Source organism: Salmo salar, chromosome 02 (genome assembly GCF_965601325.2).
Source record: "Salmo salar chromosome 02, fSalSal1, whole genome shotgun sequence".
NCBI classification, from domain to species: Eukaryota; Metazoa; Chordata; class Actinopteri; order Salmoniformes; family Salmonidae; genus Salmo; species Salmo salar.
In genome coordinates, this window is record NC_138292.1 from 28,845,618 (window position 1) to 28,858,227 (window position 12,610).

Here is a 12,610-nt window from a genome sequence, read left to right on the forward strand (position 1 = left end):
TCTCTCTCTCTGTCACTCTCTGGCACTCACTCTCACTCTGTCTCTCTCTCTCTCTGTCACTCTCTCTCTGTCACTCTCTTTGTCTGTCTCTCTCTCTCTGTTTCTCAGCAAGTGGTAGTAGTGAGTTGTAGAGTCCTCAATGTTTTTATTCTCTAGTTTCTTAACATCCATTGTTGATAGGTGCTGTCAGCAGGATTCTAATCAGGAAGACAGAAGCAGCTATTTTCAGCCTTATCTCATTGATTCTACTTGATGAACGCACACAATCCACACACACCCACACCACACACCACCACACACACACACACACACACACACACACACACACACACACACACACACACACACACACACACACACACACACACACACACACACACACACACACACACACACACACACACACACACACACACACACACACACGACACAGACACACTATGCCTAATTGCACGGTAGAGAAAAACAGAGGGGTGATTTCCATGTAATCGAATCCAGGCTTCTCCTGCAGATTACATTTAATTAGCCCTCTCATCTGGAGTGAACACAGCTAGGGGCCCTGCATAACACGAATAAACTCTGCCTCCTGAAAAAAGGAAACAGGACAAACAATGAGATGACAACTCACACCAAATAATCAAATACATGGACTCTACTCTATTTAAATACAACACAAAATAGCCCTTTCTTGAAAATATACTGCTCAAAAAAATAAAGGGAACACTTAAACAACACATCCTAGATCTGAATGAAAGAAATCATTTTATTAAATACTTTTTTCTTTACATAGTTGAATGTGCTGACAACAAAATCACACAAAAATAATCAATGGAAATCCAATTTATCAACCCATGGAGGTCTGGATTTGGAGTCACACTCAAAATTAAAGTGGAAAATCACACTACAGCCTGATCCAACTTTGATGTAATGTCCTTAAAACAAGTCAAAATGAGGCTCAGTAGTGTGTGTGGCCTCCACGTGCCTGTATGACCTCCCTACAACGCCTGGGCATGCTCCTGATGAGGTGGCGGATGGTCTCCTGAGGGATCTCCTCCCAGACCTGGACTAAAGCATCCGCCAACTCCTGGACAGTCTGTGGTGCAACGTGGCGTTGGTGGATGGAGCGAGACATGATGTCCCAGATGTGCTCAATTGGATTCAGGTCTGGGGAACGGGCGGGCCAGTCCATAGCATCAATGCCTTCCTCTTGCAGGAACTGCTGACACACTCCAGCCACATGAGGTCTAGCATTGTCTTGCATTAGGAGGAACCCAGGGCCAACCGCACCAGCATATGGTCTCACAAGGTGTCTGAAGATCTCATCTCGGTACCTAATGGCAGTCAGGCTACCTCTGGCGAGCGCATGGAGGGCTGTGCGGCCCCCCAAAGAAATGCCACCCCACACCATGACTGACCCACCGCCAAACCGGTCAGGCTGGAGGATATTGCAGGCAGCAGAACGTTCTCCACGGCGTCTCCAGACTCTGTTACGTCTGTCACGTGCTCAGTGTGAACCTGCTTTCATCTGTGAAGAGCACAGGGCGCCAGTGGCGAATTTGCCAATCTTGGTGTTCTCTGGCAAATGCCAAACGTCCTGCACGGTGTTAGGCTGTAAGCACAACCCCCACCTGTGGATGTCGGGCCCTCATACCACCCTCATGGAGTCTGTTTCTGACCGTTTGAGCAGACACATGCACATTTGTGGCCTGCTGGAGGTCATTTTGCAGGGCTCTGGCAGTGCTCCTCCTGCTCCTCCTTGCACAAAGGCGGAGGTAGCGGTCCTGCTGCTGGGTTGTTGCCCTCCTACGGCCTCCTCCACGTCTCCTGATGTACTGGCCTGTCTCCTGGTAGCGCCTCCATGCTCTGGACACTACGCTGACAGACACAGCAAACCTTCTTGCCACAGCTCGCATTGATGTGCCATCCTGGATGAGCTGCACTACCTGAGCCACTTGTGTGGGTTGTAGACTCCGTCTCATGCTACCACTAGAGTGAAAACACTGCCAGCATTCAAAAGTGACCAAAACATCAGCCAGGAAGCATAGGAACTGAGAAGTGGTCTATAGTCCCCACCTGCAGAACCACTCCTTTATTGGGGGTGTCTTGCTAATTGCCTATAATTTCCACCTGTTGTCTATTCCATTTGCACAACAGCATGTGAAATGTATTGTCAATCAGTGTTGCTTCCTAAGTGGACAGTTTGATTTCACAGAAGTGTGATTGACTTGGAGTTACATTGTGTTGTTTAAGTGTTCCCTTTATTTTTTTGAGCAGTGTATGTTAACTTAACCTTTTGAATTTGGAACTGCAGGAGTGGCTAGCAATCTTTCACACGCCAATCCTCCTAACAACAACATGTTCCACCTCACAACACAAGTGGTTTCCTCTTCTTATACAGGAGGATTTAGAGCGATCTGAAACAGGCCATATAGCTGCTTTCTGTCAGTCTGGTGGTGTGATCGTGGGCTGTAGTGATAAGCCTTTGGCGTTTGCAGAACAGGGCTGAGATATGTTTGTGTGTATGTGTCTGTGTGCCTTCAACCACCAATGTTATCTTCAACCCAGGAATAATAGCCTGGCGGCACCATTAGCCTGTAACTACATGGATAAGGGTGTCGATGTCTGTGTGTGTGTGTGTGTGTGTGTGTGTGTGTGTGTGTGTGTGTGTGTGTGTGTGTTTTGCTGGCCAAGCGAAGATAGCGAGAGAGTCTGTGTACGTATGTCAAAGTGAGTGTGTATCTGCACGAATGTCTTCAGCTGTTGTAATTGCCCTCAAAGGTCCTGGTAATCTCTCGACCAAACAGAGCAGTTTGCAGCTGAAGCCAGTAGTAATTGCTGTGCCTGTCTAACCCAGCAAAGGGGAAGCTGTTAAAACAGATGTCCTCATGAATTAGTGAAAGCTGTTATGAAAAATTAACTGATAACCAAAGAGACAATGCCAGGGGGTTATGTTAATTTAATAATTTATTTGATATACCACACTATTTGATTATATATATATATTCTCTTCAGCTGAGTCTGTGTTGAGTTTGGAGGATGTGTTCCTCTCCAATGAGCTTTAGGGAGGCAGCATAGACAGGCTTGTAATGGGGGGAGAGAGAGATGAGCAAAATATAGGTAAAGAGAGGAGGGAGAGGGCAAAAGAGGGCACAAATGGTGAAGAGGGTGAAGAGGGAGATTTTGAGGTCATGAAAAAATTAAGCATTCTCTCTCTCCTCTCCTCCAGCTCTTCCATTCCCTCTCTCCTCTCCTCCAGCTCCTCCATTCTCTCTCTCCTCTCCTCCAGCTCCTCCATTCTCTCTCTCCTCTCCCCCAGCTCTTCCATTCCCTCTCTCCTCTCCTCCAGCTCTTCCATTCCCTCTCTCCTCTCCTCCAGCTCTTCCATTCCCTCTCTCCTCTCCTCCAGCTCGTCCATTCCCTCTCTCCTCCAGCTCTTCCATTCCCTCTCTCCTCTCCTCCAGCTTGTCCATTCCCTCTCTCCTCCAGCTCTTCTACTCCCTCTCTCCTCTCCTCCAGCTCTTCTAATCACTCTCTCCTGTAGCTTTTCCGCTGGCCTCAGTGAGGATGGAGCACTCTGAGAGTCCATAGGCGGCCAGTGTTAACTCCTGTCATTTGATCCTCATTAAAACCTAATACCAGTCATTTTATAATGAGGCTTAATTTGAACCTAATGTCTGCTGATTGCCTAACGTACAATGTGAGGCTAATATCTATGGATGGACGCTAATGATGGGTACTATAGGTTTCTAACAAGACTGCGGCTCACGCTGGATCACTGGAGGCATTCTGATGTGTATATGGGACCAGCGAAGGTCTACCAGTCATTTGTAGGGGTTGTAATACTTAGAGAACCTGTTCACTGGACTTTGAACCAGGACTGGTAGAGTGGTTACGTGAGAAGAAAGGTCGGCTTGGCTGTGAATGAGAGAGGAGATGAGAGGAGAGAGGAAGGTGAGTCAGTGTGTTTGTAACACAAACGCATGTGCGCACACACACACACCCAGCCAAGGGCTTTGAGATAGGTCGGCTGTTGGACCCTGTCAGCCTAAATCAGTGCCAGCTTCTCTCTGAGTCCCTGTGACACTGCTGCACATACATTCTCTGTTCTGAAAAACACAAATAAAACATCATCTGTGCCCAACCACGGGGAGGAGGGAGGGAGACAAAACTCCAGATTCCAGATGAAGAGTCTCGCTCTAAATCTACTTTTTTAAACACCAAGCTAAAACAGAAGACAATTATGGAGCGGAACAATGCCCAGTGGTTTGTTGTCTGTGTGTGGAAGGCCAGATGCTGTTCTTTGGAGTAGTGTTTCAGTGAGTTTGGTCCATTGTGCAGTTGGCCTCCTATCTCTGAGTGGAGAAGTGGAGGATGGAGGGAGTGTAGGGGTTGGAGAACAAACCTCTGCACAGAGCGGAACAACTCCTATACCACCTGGGTTCTGGGCCTCTGTACCTTGGTAACATTTAGATTGATAAAGCCTGTCCAAAGTACTTATGGCAGATCAGGTCAAATGTTTATGACTTTTGTGTTTATAATTTGATGCAACTCCTTATTTTCCTAAGAGATAAGCTGTGGTTAGTCCAGCAGTCCAGCATACCTTTAAAACATTCCTGTATTGTACAGTAGGCCCCTAAAACCTTTTCCATTGGATTTGCCCCACTTAAAATGTCTAAAGTTGATTCATTGTGAATAAATGAATGAATAAATTATAGCCCAATAATTAGGGTGAGGACATTTAGAAGCTCTGCAGTGACATGGAGTAATATCGTCTGTTTGTGCTGGATAGTATTTCCTCAGCACTCTGAACCTTAGTGGCTCCATCGTTGATGTATTCCTTAAATCTAATAATAACACATCATTTTTATTTGCCTGGGCTATTTACGAGCAGTTAAATCTTTATTAGCCGAGCGAGCGTCTCGCTGTCCAGATTGGGTGTCTGTTCAGGGGCTGTAAATAATGCTTAGGTCATTACAGCCACACGCCTTCCCATTTCTAGTCTCACACACAAGCGGAAGCTCGAGCACACACACATGGACGAACATGCACACACACACACACATAAGCGCGCACACAAACACACAATTTGAGCCCTCAATCATCCTCCAGGTAATTGTGTTGGATGCCTTGTGCTTTGACAGTATAGATTATGGGAAAAAAATGTTCCAAGTAAATGTATGGAATATTTTTTAAACATACCGTACAAAAACTATAGGGGAATAGGGAGATTCATTTGTTTGAGTTTAAGACTTTTGGGGGGGGGGGGCGATTCTGACATATGGAATTGTTTTAAATGGTCATACAATGGATAATTTAGCTATTTCATTTTGATTTTGAATTTTAGGATCCATTTAGGTATGGTCTGACAAACACGCTCTAGCTCTGCCACCTTTCACCACAGATGCGGAAGTGCAACACCGGGGGATGTGGTGGATTAAGAAGCATCCAATGCAACAAAACAGATGTCTCCAGTTTAAACTGACTGATTTTGATGGGGAGTTTTTTGTTATGTAACTTAGACTGACGCACCGGTCTGTCAGTCGACTCTAGGTGTTGAAATAGAGTATATATTAGGAATACTGGCAGTACAAATGCACCAGGACAACAGATAGTTTATTATATAGATATACTTTTATTAGAAATATGACACATTCATTTTGTGCTCTGAAAACTGTACATTAACAAAGAGTCAACCCCAGTGAACTAAAAAGGAGGGGGCGGTGGAGGTTAAAGGTCAGGTGACAGAGGTCAGGGTTCATGTCAGACATGTACAGATCTGAGGAGGGAGTGACAGTCAGTGATACCAAAACACACACTGTTACATGGAGTTACAGAACACTCATATTCCAGTACCCTGAAAAGGATGGGAGGGGAATCATAATATGTGTTCGAAATGGCACCCTATTCCCTATACGGTGCACTACTATTGACCTGGTCAAAAGCAGTACACTATATAGAGAATAGGGTGCCATTTCGGACGCAGATGTAATCTGAATAATCATGGTCATAATTATAATAATGAGAACAATAATCCCCAAGCACAGTAAGAAAGATATTTATAGGCTAAAATTCATTCTGTAGAACTCTGTTGAAATAATTACATTGCTGTACAACAGGACTCCAAAAGAGCCTTGTGCTTTCTCTGTGTGCACTAATCCTAACCCCATACTGCAGTCACAACCTCTGTAATGTCCTATACAGTATTTATCATATATATTTTTATATTTATTCATTTTCATTGTCAATATTAAGCATAATTCTTTATATACTTTGTGACATGAGTGTCCTTCATTTTTTACCACCTGCATTTGCCGAACAAGCAGAATTAAATTTGCCACAAATGTACCAAGCCTGCTCGTACATCAAGCAATCAGTCAACCAATCAAAACAGTGTCTCCTTGGCTTCTGCTGAGGTCATAGATGCTTCCACCAATGAAATATGGCCATCTTGGCTTTCAGTGATGTCATTAAGGGCATCCGCAAATGAGATATCTCATCCTTGTTGGTCTATGCTGATGTCACTATGGCACCCAGCAATGGGAGGGTTTTCCACCCTTTTGGCTGACTGATGTCATCGGTCTGCTCCTTTCCTGTCTTAGGGGGTGGGTACTCTGTCTGACAGTGCAGTGGAGGGTGGGGGGCAGGGCTATGTGTTGGCATGGAGAGGCACATGGTTATGGTCCAGCAGTCTGCCTCCTCCACTGCCTAGGCGTGTTTGGGACATGTACTGGACATGTAGTTTGGTTGGAACATGTACTGTATGTTGGGTGAAGGTCTTGTCCAGACCAGGTCCATTGCCTATAGGCTTGGTTGGAACATGAATTGTATGGCTGGTCCAGGTGATCTGTTAGCAGGCTGGAGAAGAGTCCATAGGCAGTTGCAGTCTGTCCTTTTAACCTACACTAACTACACCAACCAACTGCCTAACTGACTAACCATCCACAGAGATCTACCAGGAGGGGGAGAGGGACTCAAGCATGTGCCCAGTGAAGTAATAATGTGGATAATAACAGACCAGATATATGACTTTCTGACAGAGTAAACAAAAAACTGATTCCAGCAGCAATAAGAAAATAACAAAATGCACTGCAAACCTGTTCTCTTTCCCCCCCATTTAGCAGGCAATTGTTCTCTCTCTCTCTGTACGTCTTCTACTTTTTTCTCTCTTTTAGTTGGGTCCTAACATAAAGGAGCTTCTCTCTCTCTCTCTCTCTCTCTCTCTCTCACCCCTGCCCGTTTCGTTGGTCATTGATCGTTTGGTCGTTGGTTCTCAGAGTGAGATTGAGACGTGGAGCTGCGGGAAGGGAAGGTGTCTGTCTGTCTGTCTGTCTGTCTGTCTGTCTGAGAGCTGGGCTGGGGGACGGGGTTGGCTGCTCTCTCTCCGTCTGTCTCTCTGTCTCAGTCTCACACCTCTGTCTGCAGGTCCATGAGCTCCTGTCCCACCAGAGGGATGGTGGCGCTGGCCTTCTCCCACTCCACGTTCTGCAGCTCCAGGGGAGAGGCCGCCAAGGGCTCCAGGTCCTTCCTCATCCACGACGGGGGAGATTGGGTCTTCCTGATGCCCTCCCAGGCTCTCTTACTGGGTGTCTGCTGCTTGTCCTGTTGGATAGAGGGAGGGACAGGAGAGGAGACTAAATCATCAAAGGGCAAGAGACATGCATTTTGAATGAGAGAGAGAGAGAGAGAGAGAGAGACAGAGAGAGACAGAGAGAGAGAAAGAGACACAGACAGAGAGATAGACACAGACACAGACACAGACAGAGACACAGACAGACAGACAGACAGACAGACAGACAGACAGACAGACAGACAGACAGACAGACAGACAGACAGACAGACAGACAGACAGACAGACAGACAGACAGACAGACAGACAGACAGACAGACAGACAGACAGACAGACAGACAGAAAAAGAGGTGGAGAAGGGGAAGAGAGAGCGAGAAAGAGAGCGAGAAAGCGAGAGAGAAAAAGGTGGAGAAGGGGAAGAAAGAAAGAGAGAGTGAGAGAGAGAAAAAAAGAGGTAGAGAAGGGAGAGAGAAGGGAGAGAGAGAGAGAGAAAAAGAGGTGGAGAAGGGGAAGAAAGAAAGAGATAATAAAAAAAGAGGTGGAGAAGGGGAAGAGGGAAAAAAAGAGGTGGAGAAGGGGAAGAAAGAGAGAGAGAGTGAGAGAGAGAGAGAAAAGAGGTGGAGAAGTGGAAGAGAGAGAGAGAGAAAAAAGGTGGAGAAGGGGAAGAAAGAAAGAGAGAGAGAGAGAGAGAAAAAAAGAGGTAGAGAAGGGAGAGAGAAGGGAGAGAGAGAGAAAAAGAGGTGGAGAAGGGGAAGAAAGAAAGAGATAATAAAAAAAGAGGTGGAGAAGGGGAAGAGAGAAAAAAAGAGGTGGAGAAGGGGAAGAAAGAGAGAGAGAGTGAGAAAAAAGAGATGGAGGAGGGAAAGAGAGAGAGAGAGAGAGAGAGAGAGAGAGAGGAGAGAGAGAGAGAGAAAAGAGGTGGAGAAGCGGAAGAGAGAGAGAGAGAGAGAGAGAGGGAAAAAGACGTGGAGAAGGGAAAGAGAGAGAGAGAGAGAGAGAGAGAGAAAAAGAGGGAGAAGGGGAAGAAAGAGAGAGTGTGTCAGACAGACAGAGAGAAAGTGATAAGAGCGAGAGACAGAGTGTCGTACGCTCGTGATGGTCTTGTCGCTGCCTGCTGAGGACACACTCCACCTCTTCCCTGCCTTCCCATCGCCAGGCGGAGACGCCCTGTCCTGGTCTGCACTGTGGATCTTCCTGTTCAGGTCCTGGAACATGTCCTGGTGACGCTTCCGTGTGTGCATGATCTTCTACATGGGACAATCACACAGGAAAATCATCCATCCATTTATCCACCATCAATGTCTACACAGTGTGTTATATACCATGGTAATACTTTAGTGTGAACAGAGAAAAAACATCAATCATCCTTAAACAACAACATAGCTTGTGCAAAATCTTCTACACGGACCAAACACATATAAAACTCTCATCATTGAAAAATCCTTCATTTAGCTCCCCTCCACCAGAAACGTCTACAAAGCTTAGATAGAGTACTGTATATGATCTGCTATGCAGTCCCATGCACCATAATTATAAAGAAAAAGGAATTATGTAAATTCTAGTGGATTTTTGGAAGCAGAATTGAGACATTAGAGACAGTTTGTCAAACCATCAAGACATTATTTCAGAAGAAATGCAGTCCAGAAGTCTGAAATTACCTCAAAGTCCAGCTCCGCATAGCGAGATTTTCGTCTCTGGAGAAAGACAAGAGGGAAAGATTAAAAGATACATTCTGCTATCATCTATATGCTGTGTGAGTCTGACTAGACAAAATGGTGATGTCTTCCTCAGCATTTCACTGTTTTACTGTTCGTTTCAAATCAGTTAAAACGACTGAGACGGTTTCTCAGTGGCAACAGTGACTCATGAGAAACTGAGCGTCCATGTTGGTTCATCCTGACCCCGTTGGCGTGAATTCTTGCAGTAAACAGCTTGTGATCGAGTGACCTTTGTTAGCGAGCAGAAAAAGAAAGGCCTGACCTTCAGGCTGCTTGGTTGTTGGTTGCCCTGGCAGCTGCGACCTTGCACGCACAGCATTTTGGGAGGGGAGCGAGTTTGGCCCTGAGGTGAAAAGACACCAGCAAGCTGAGAGGTCTGACTGGTTGCCTATCTGACTGACTGCCTATCTGACTGGCTGGCTTGGCACGACTAGCTGTGCGTGTGTGTGTGCTGGTCAGTGTAGCAGTCTGAGTTTGAGCTCCCCCACCGGACTGGCACAGTCAAGGAGAGAATACTAAAACCTGACCTTTTTAAAGATCTTGGTGTTCTGTCGAGCCAGGCGAGATAGGGATATTTCCGTACATGTTGCCACTACAGTGTTGTTACCACACAGAAAATGATAGCGACTATAAAGATATCTCAACAGAAACCCTATGTCATGAATACAGTACCACCACATATTGACAGTCAAGGGCACTGGTTGGTTTCTGATATTTTCTTTGATCAAGCTGTCCCATCTCCCTCCCCAAGTTATGTGGCGAGAACATGCGGTTGTGTGTGTTTGTATGTGTGTCTATGTGTGTGTGTGTGTGTGTATCTTACCTCCAGGGAGCTCATGGAGAGAGTGGACACGGTCTCGCTCTTGGACATCATTCCAGAGTTCCCAGAATCACCCTGTTCACACATGCTGTTGGTCATGTGGGATTCTCCGGAGACGTTCTGCATGTTGTGGACGGGCGACTCCCTCTCCGAGCAGGAGACACTGACCAGGTCCGCAGGCAGGCTCTTCAGCGCGAAACCCGGGACGCCCTCCACCCCCGCCGAGTTGGCCAGGTGGATGAGCCTGGTCTGGGGCATCTGCTGCTCGATGCTGATGTTGTACTTGGCCGTCGTGTCCTCCTTGCTGCCCTTTCCGGGCCGCCCCAGGGTGCCGGTGTTGTTGTTGTTAGGCAGGATGATGTATCCTGTGCCCGGGCCTGTTCCTGTGCCCTCAGGGCCCCCGGCCTCCCCTGTTCCCTGTGGAGACAGCTCCCCGTCCAGCTGTTTAAAGAGCTCCCCGTCACAGATGTAGATGGACTTGGCTCCTGGCAGCTCGGTGCTGATTCCCTTGGTGGAGCCACCCTTCTCCCTTCGCAGGGTGAGGGTATGACTGGGGTAGTCTGCCACATTCTGGAGGTGGACTTTGGCCATGCTGGCAGGCATGGTGTTGAAGTTAGAGCCCTTCTGAAGGGTCAGGGGCTGGGAGGATGGCTTCTCATCACCCTGGAGAGAGGAACGCTTCAGAGTACCTGGGGGGAGAGGGAGGGAGGGAGGGCAAAAGAGAGAGAGAGAGATTTGAGAGGACGCAACCTCAGAGATAAAGAGAGGGTGACTTTCAAGTTGTCCAACTCAGACTTGGACATGCTATAGAATGAGTGCAAACCTTCCCACTATTGATTTAACTAGTGACTACACTGCCTTCCTTGAACTTCTGATCATTAGCTTGAAGATTACGCCGCGACCCCGTTTCACTGTAACTGCTGGCTTGCTGTGGTGTGCATCTCACTATTGAGCACAGTGCTAGACAACAGCATCAGACAACTTCCTGTCAGCATGACAAAATATCTTACAATCACTCCCCAGTCCCCACCGCTCCACACACACTCACTCAAAGAAAAAGTCATTTCACTCCTCTTATATTCCATCTCTCCCTTCAGTGGGCTTGTCTGCTGCGTCTCGCGTCTCAATAGCGTTTCTGCTCCAGATGCTTTTTCTGATATCCTGTCTCGGGAGATAATCAGATTTCCGTCCGCTCCCAACGGATACCAGAGGAGAGCCTCTATCTGATGCTGCACTGTTGGTCGCTACATGATTATTGCACGGCCTGCCCGCCTGCCGGTGGATGTGGGGGAAGATGTGGGAGACTCAGACAACCCTATTTATCCTCATATTACTGCTCAGCACTCGTTCGCACACCACCGCCCTATTGCCAAATGGCTGGGCTAAATTGCATTATGCTGCAGTAATGTGGTGCATCTCATGTCAAAACAGTGTTTTGTGCTTCATAAGGGGCGGCTGCTGTGGCGGCCGTGGTCTGACAACGGGTGGAGAGGAGTGGAATGGGGCTGCTAAAATAGAACACACGTGCAGCAGAGGGCAAAGCAGGTGCAACTTTTTAATGACAGAACTCAAAGAAAAATCCACATGCATAGAGAGAATTTGAATAGGGTCAGAGACAGACAGACGGACACACTGCATAAACTCACTCTTTTTTTTGCCGGTACTCTTACCTCCTCTGCAAGCCATGTCGACGTCTTTCTCAAAATCAGTCTAATGAAGAAAAAAAATGTATAGAAAACCTGTTAACAAAGAACATGTAATACATAGCAAGTATATTAGACATTGTTTTAGATGAAGAATAACGTTCCATTGGTACTACCATAAGCTGAGCGTGTCCGTTCTGGAAAGATCCCCCTGAGTCTCCATTCCCGTCCTCCTGGCGGTCCACTACCCGACACTTCACTGCCTCTTGAACCTACAGTAGACCATAATAAACACAGAGGTCATGACCTTTCAATGTCACAGTCAGATTTTTCTCTGCTCATCCTCCTCCCCTCCACATCACCCTCAAAACAACCAATGACTTTTCCCTTTTAGCTCCTAGTGGAGCACAGAGCACACCAACCAATACATTTTTGTTTTATAATAATGAATAAAAAGAGTAGGAGACAGAGTATCATCGAGGTGAAATGTGTCAGAGTGACAAGAATGATGTACCTCTCGGCGCAGGATGCAATGCACCATGACGATGACGAAGCCTTCCAGCGAATCAAACACAGCGAACAGGATCTGGAAGAGGGAGGAGCGTCGGTCGGTGATGGCCAGGACAGCAGACATCCAGGTGAGGGCCAGGAGAGGCAGAACCACACAGGAGCTCCACAGCGACGCCCTGGAGGATGGGAGGGGAACAGCAGCCCAGGGCCAGGGTCAGTACTACAGTCAGTAGAAGATACACAAAGAGGGAAAGACTACACTCCTGGAAAACAACTGTCGCTATTTAATACGATTTTCAATGATTTACTTGTTTGAAATGGGATTCAATGATACTAAAAACTACATGAAAAT

The 12,610-nt window shown here is 46.9% G+C and overlaps 1 protein-coding gene across 6 annotated transcripts in view; it reads right to left on the reverse strand.

Annotated features, from left to right (window-relative positions):
- Positions 1-5,609: 5,609 nt before the first annotated feature.
- LOC106579424 (adhesion G protein-coupled receptor B1) overlaps positions 5,610-12,610 on the reverse strand; it is a 114,530-nt gene continuing 107,529 nt past the window's right edge. For 5 of the 6 annotated variants that reach the window (XM_045701575.2, XM_045701561.2, XM_045701573.2 and 2 more), the window contains 7 exons: positions 12,263-12,434; positions 11,925-12,020; positions 11,752-11,815; positions 10,109-10,794; positions 9,226-9,261; positions 8,656-8,814; positions 5,610-7,599 (listed from right to left, as the gene is read on the reverse strand). In XM_045701575.2, coding sequence (XP_045557531.1) covers positions 7,405-7,599; positions 8,656-8,814; positions 9,226-9,261; positions 10,109-10,794; positions 11,752-11,815; positions 11,925-12,020; positions 12,263-12,434 — 1,408 coding nt within the window. In that variant the 3' untranslated portion in view covers positions 5,610-7,404. The remainder of the gene's footprint in view (positions 7,600-8,655; positions 8,815-9,225; positions 9,262-10,108; positions 10,795-11,751; positions 11,816-11,924; positions 12,021-12,262; positions 12,435-12,610) is intronic. The other variant, XM_045701565.2, reaches the window with a different exon arrangement.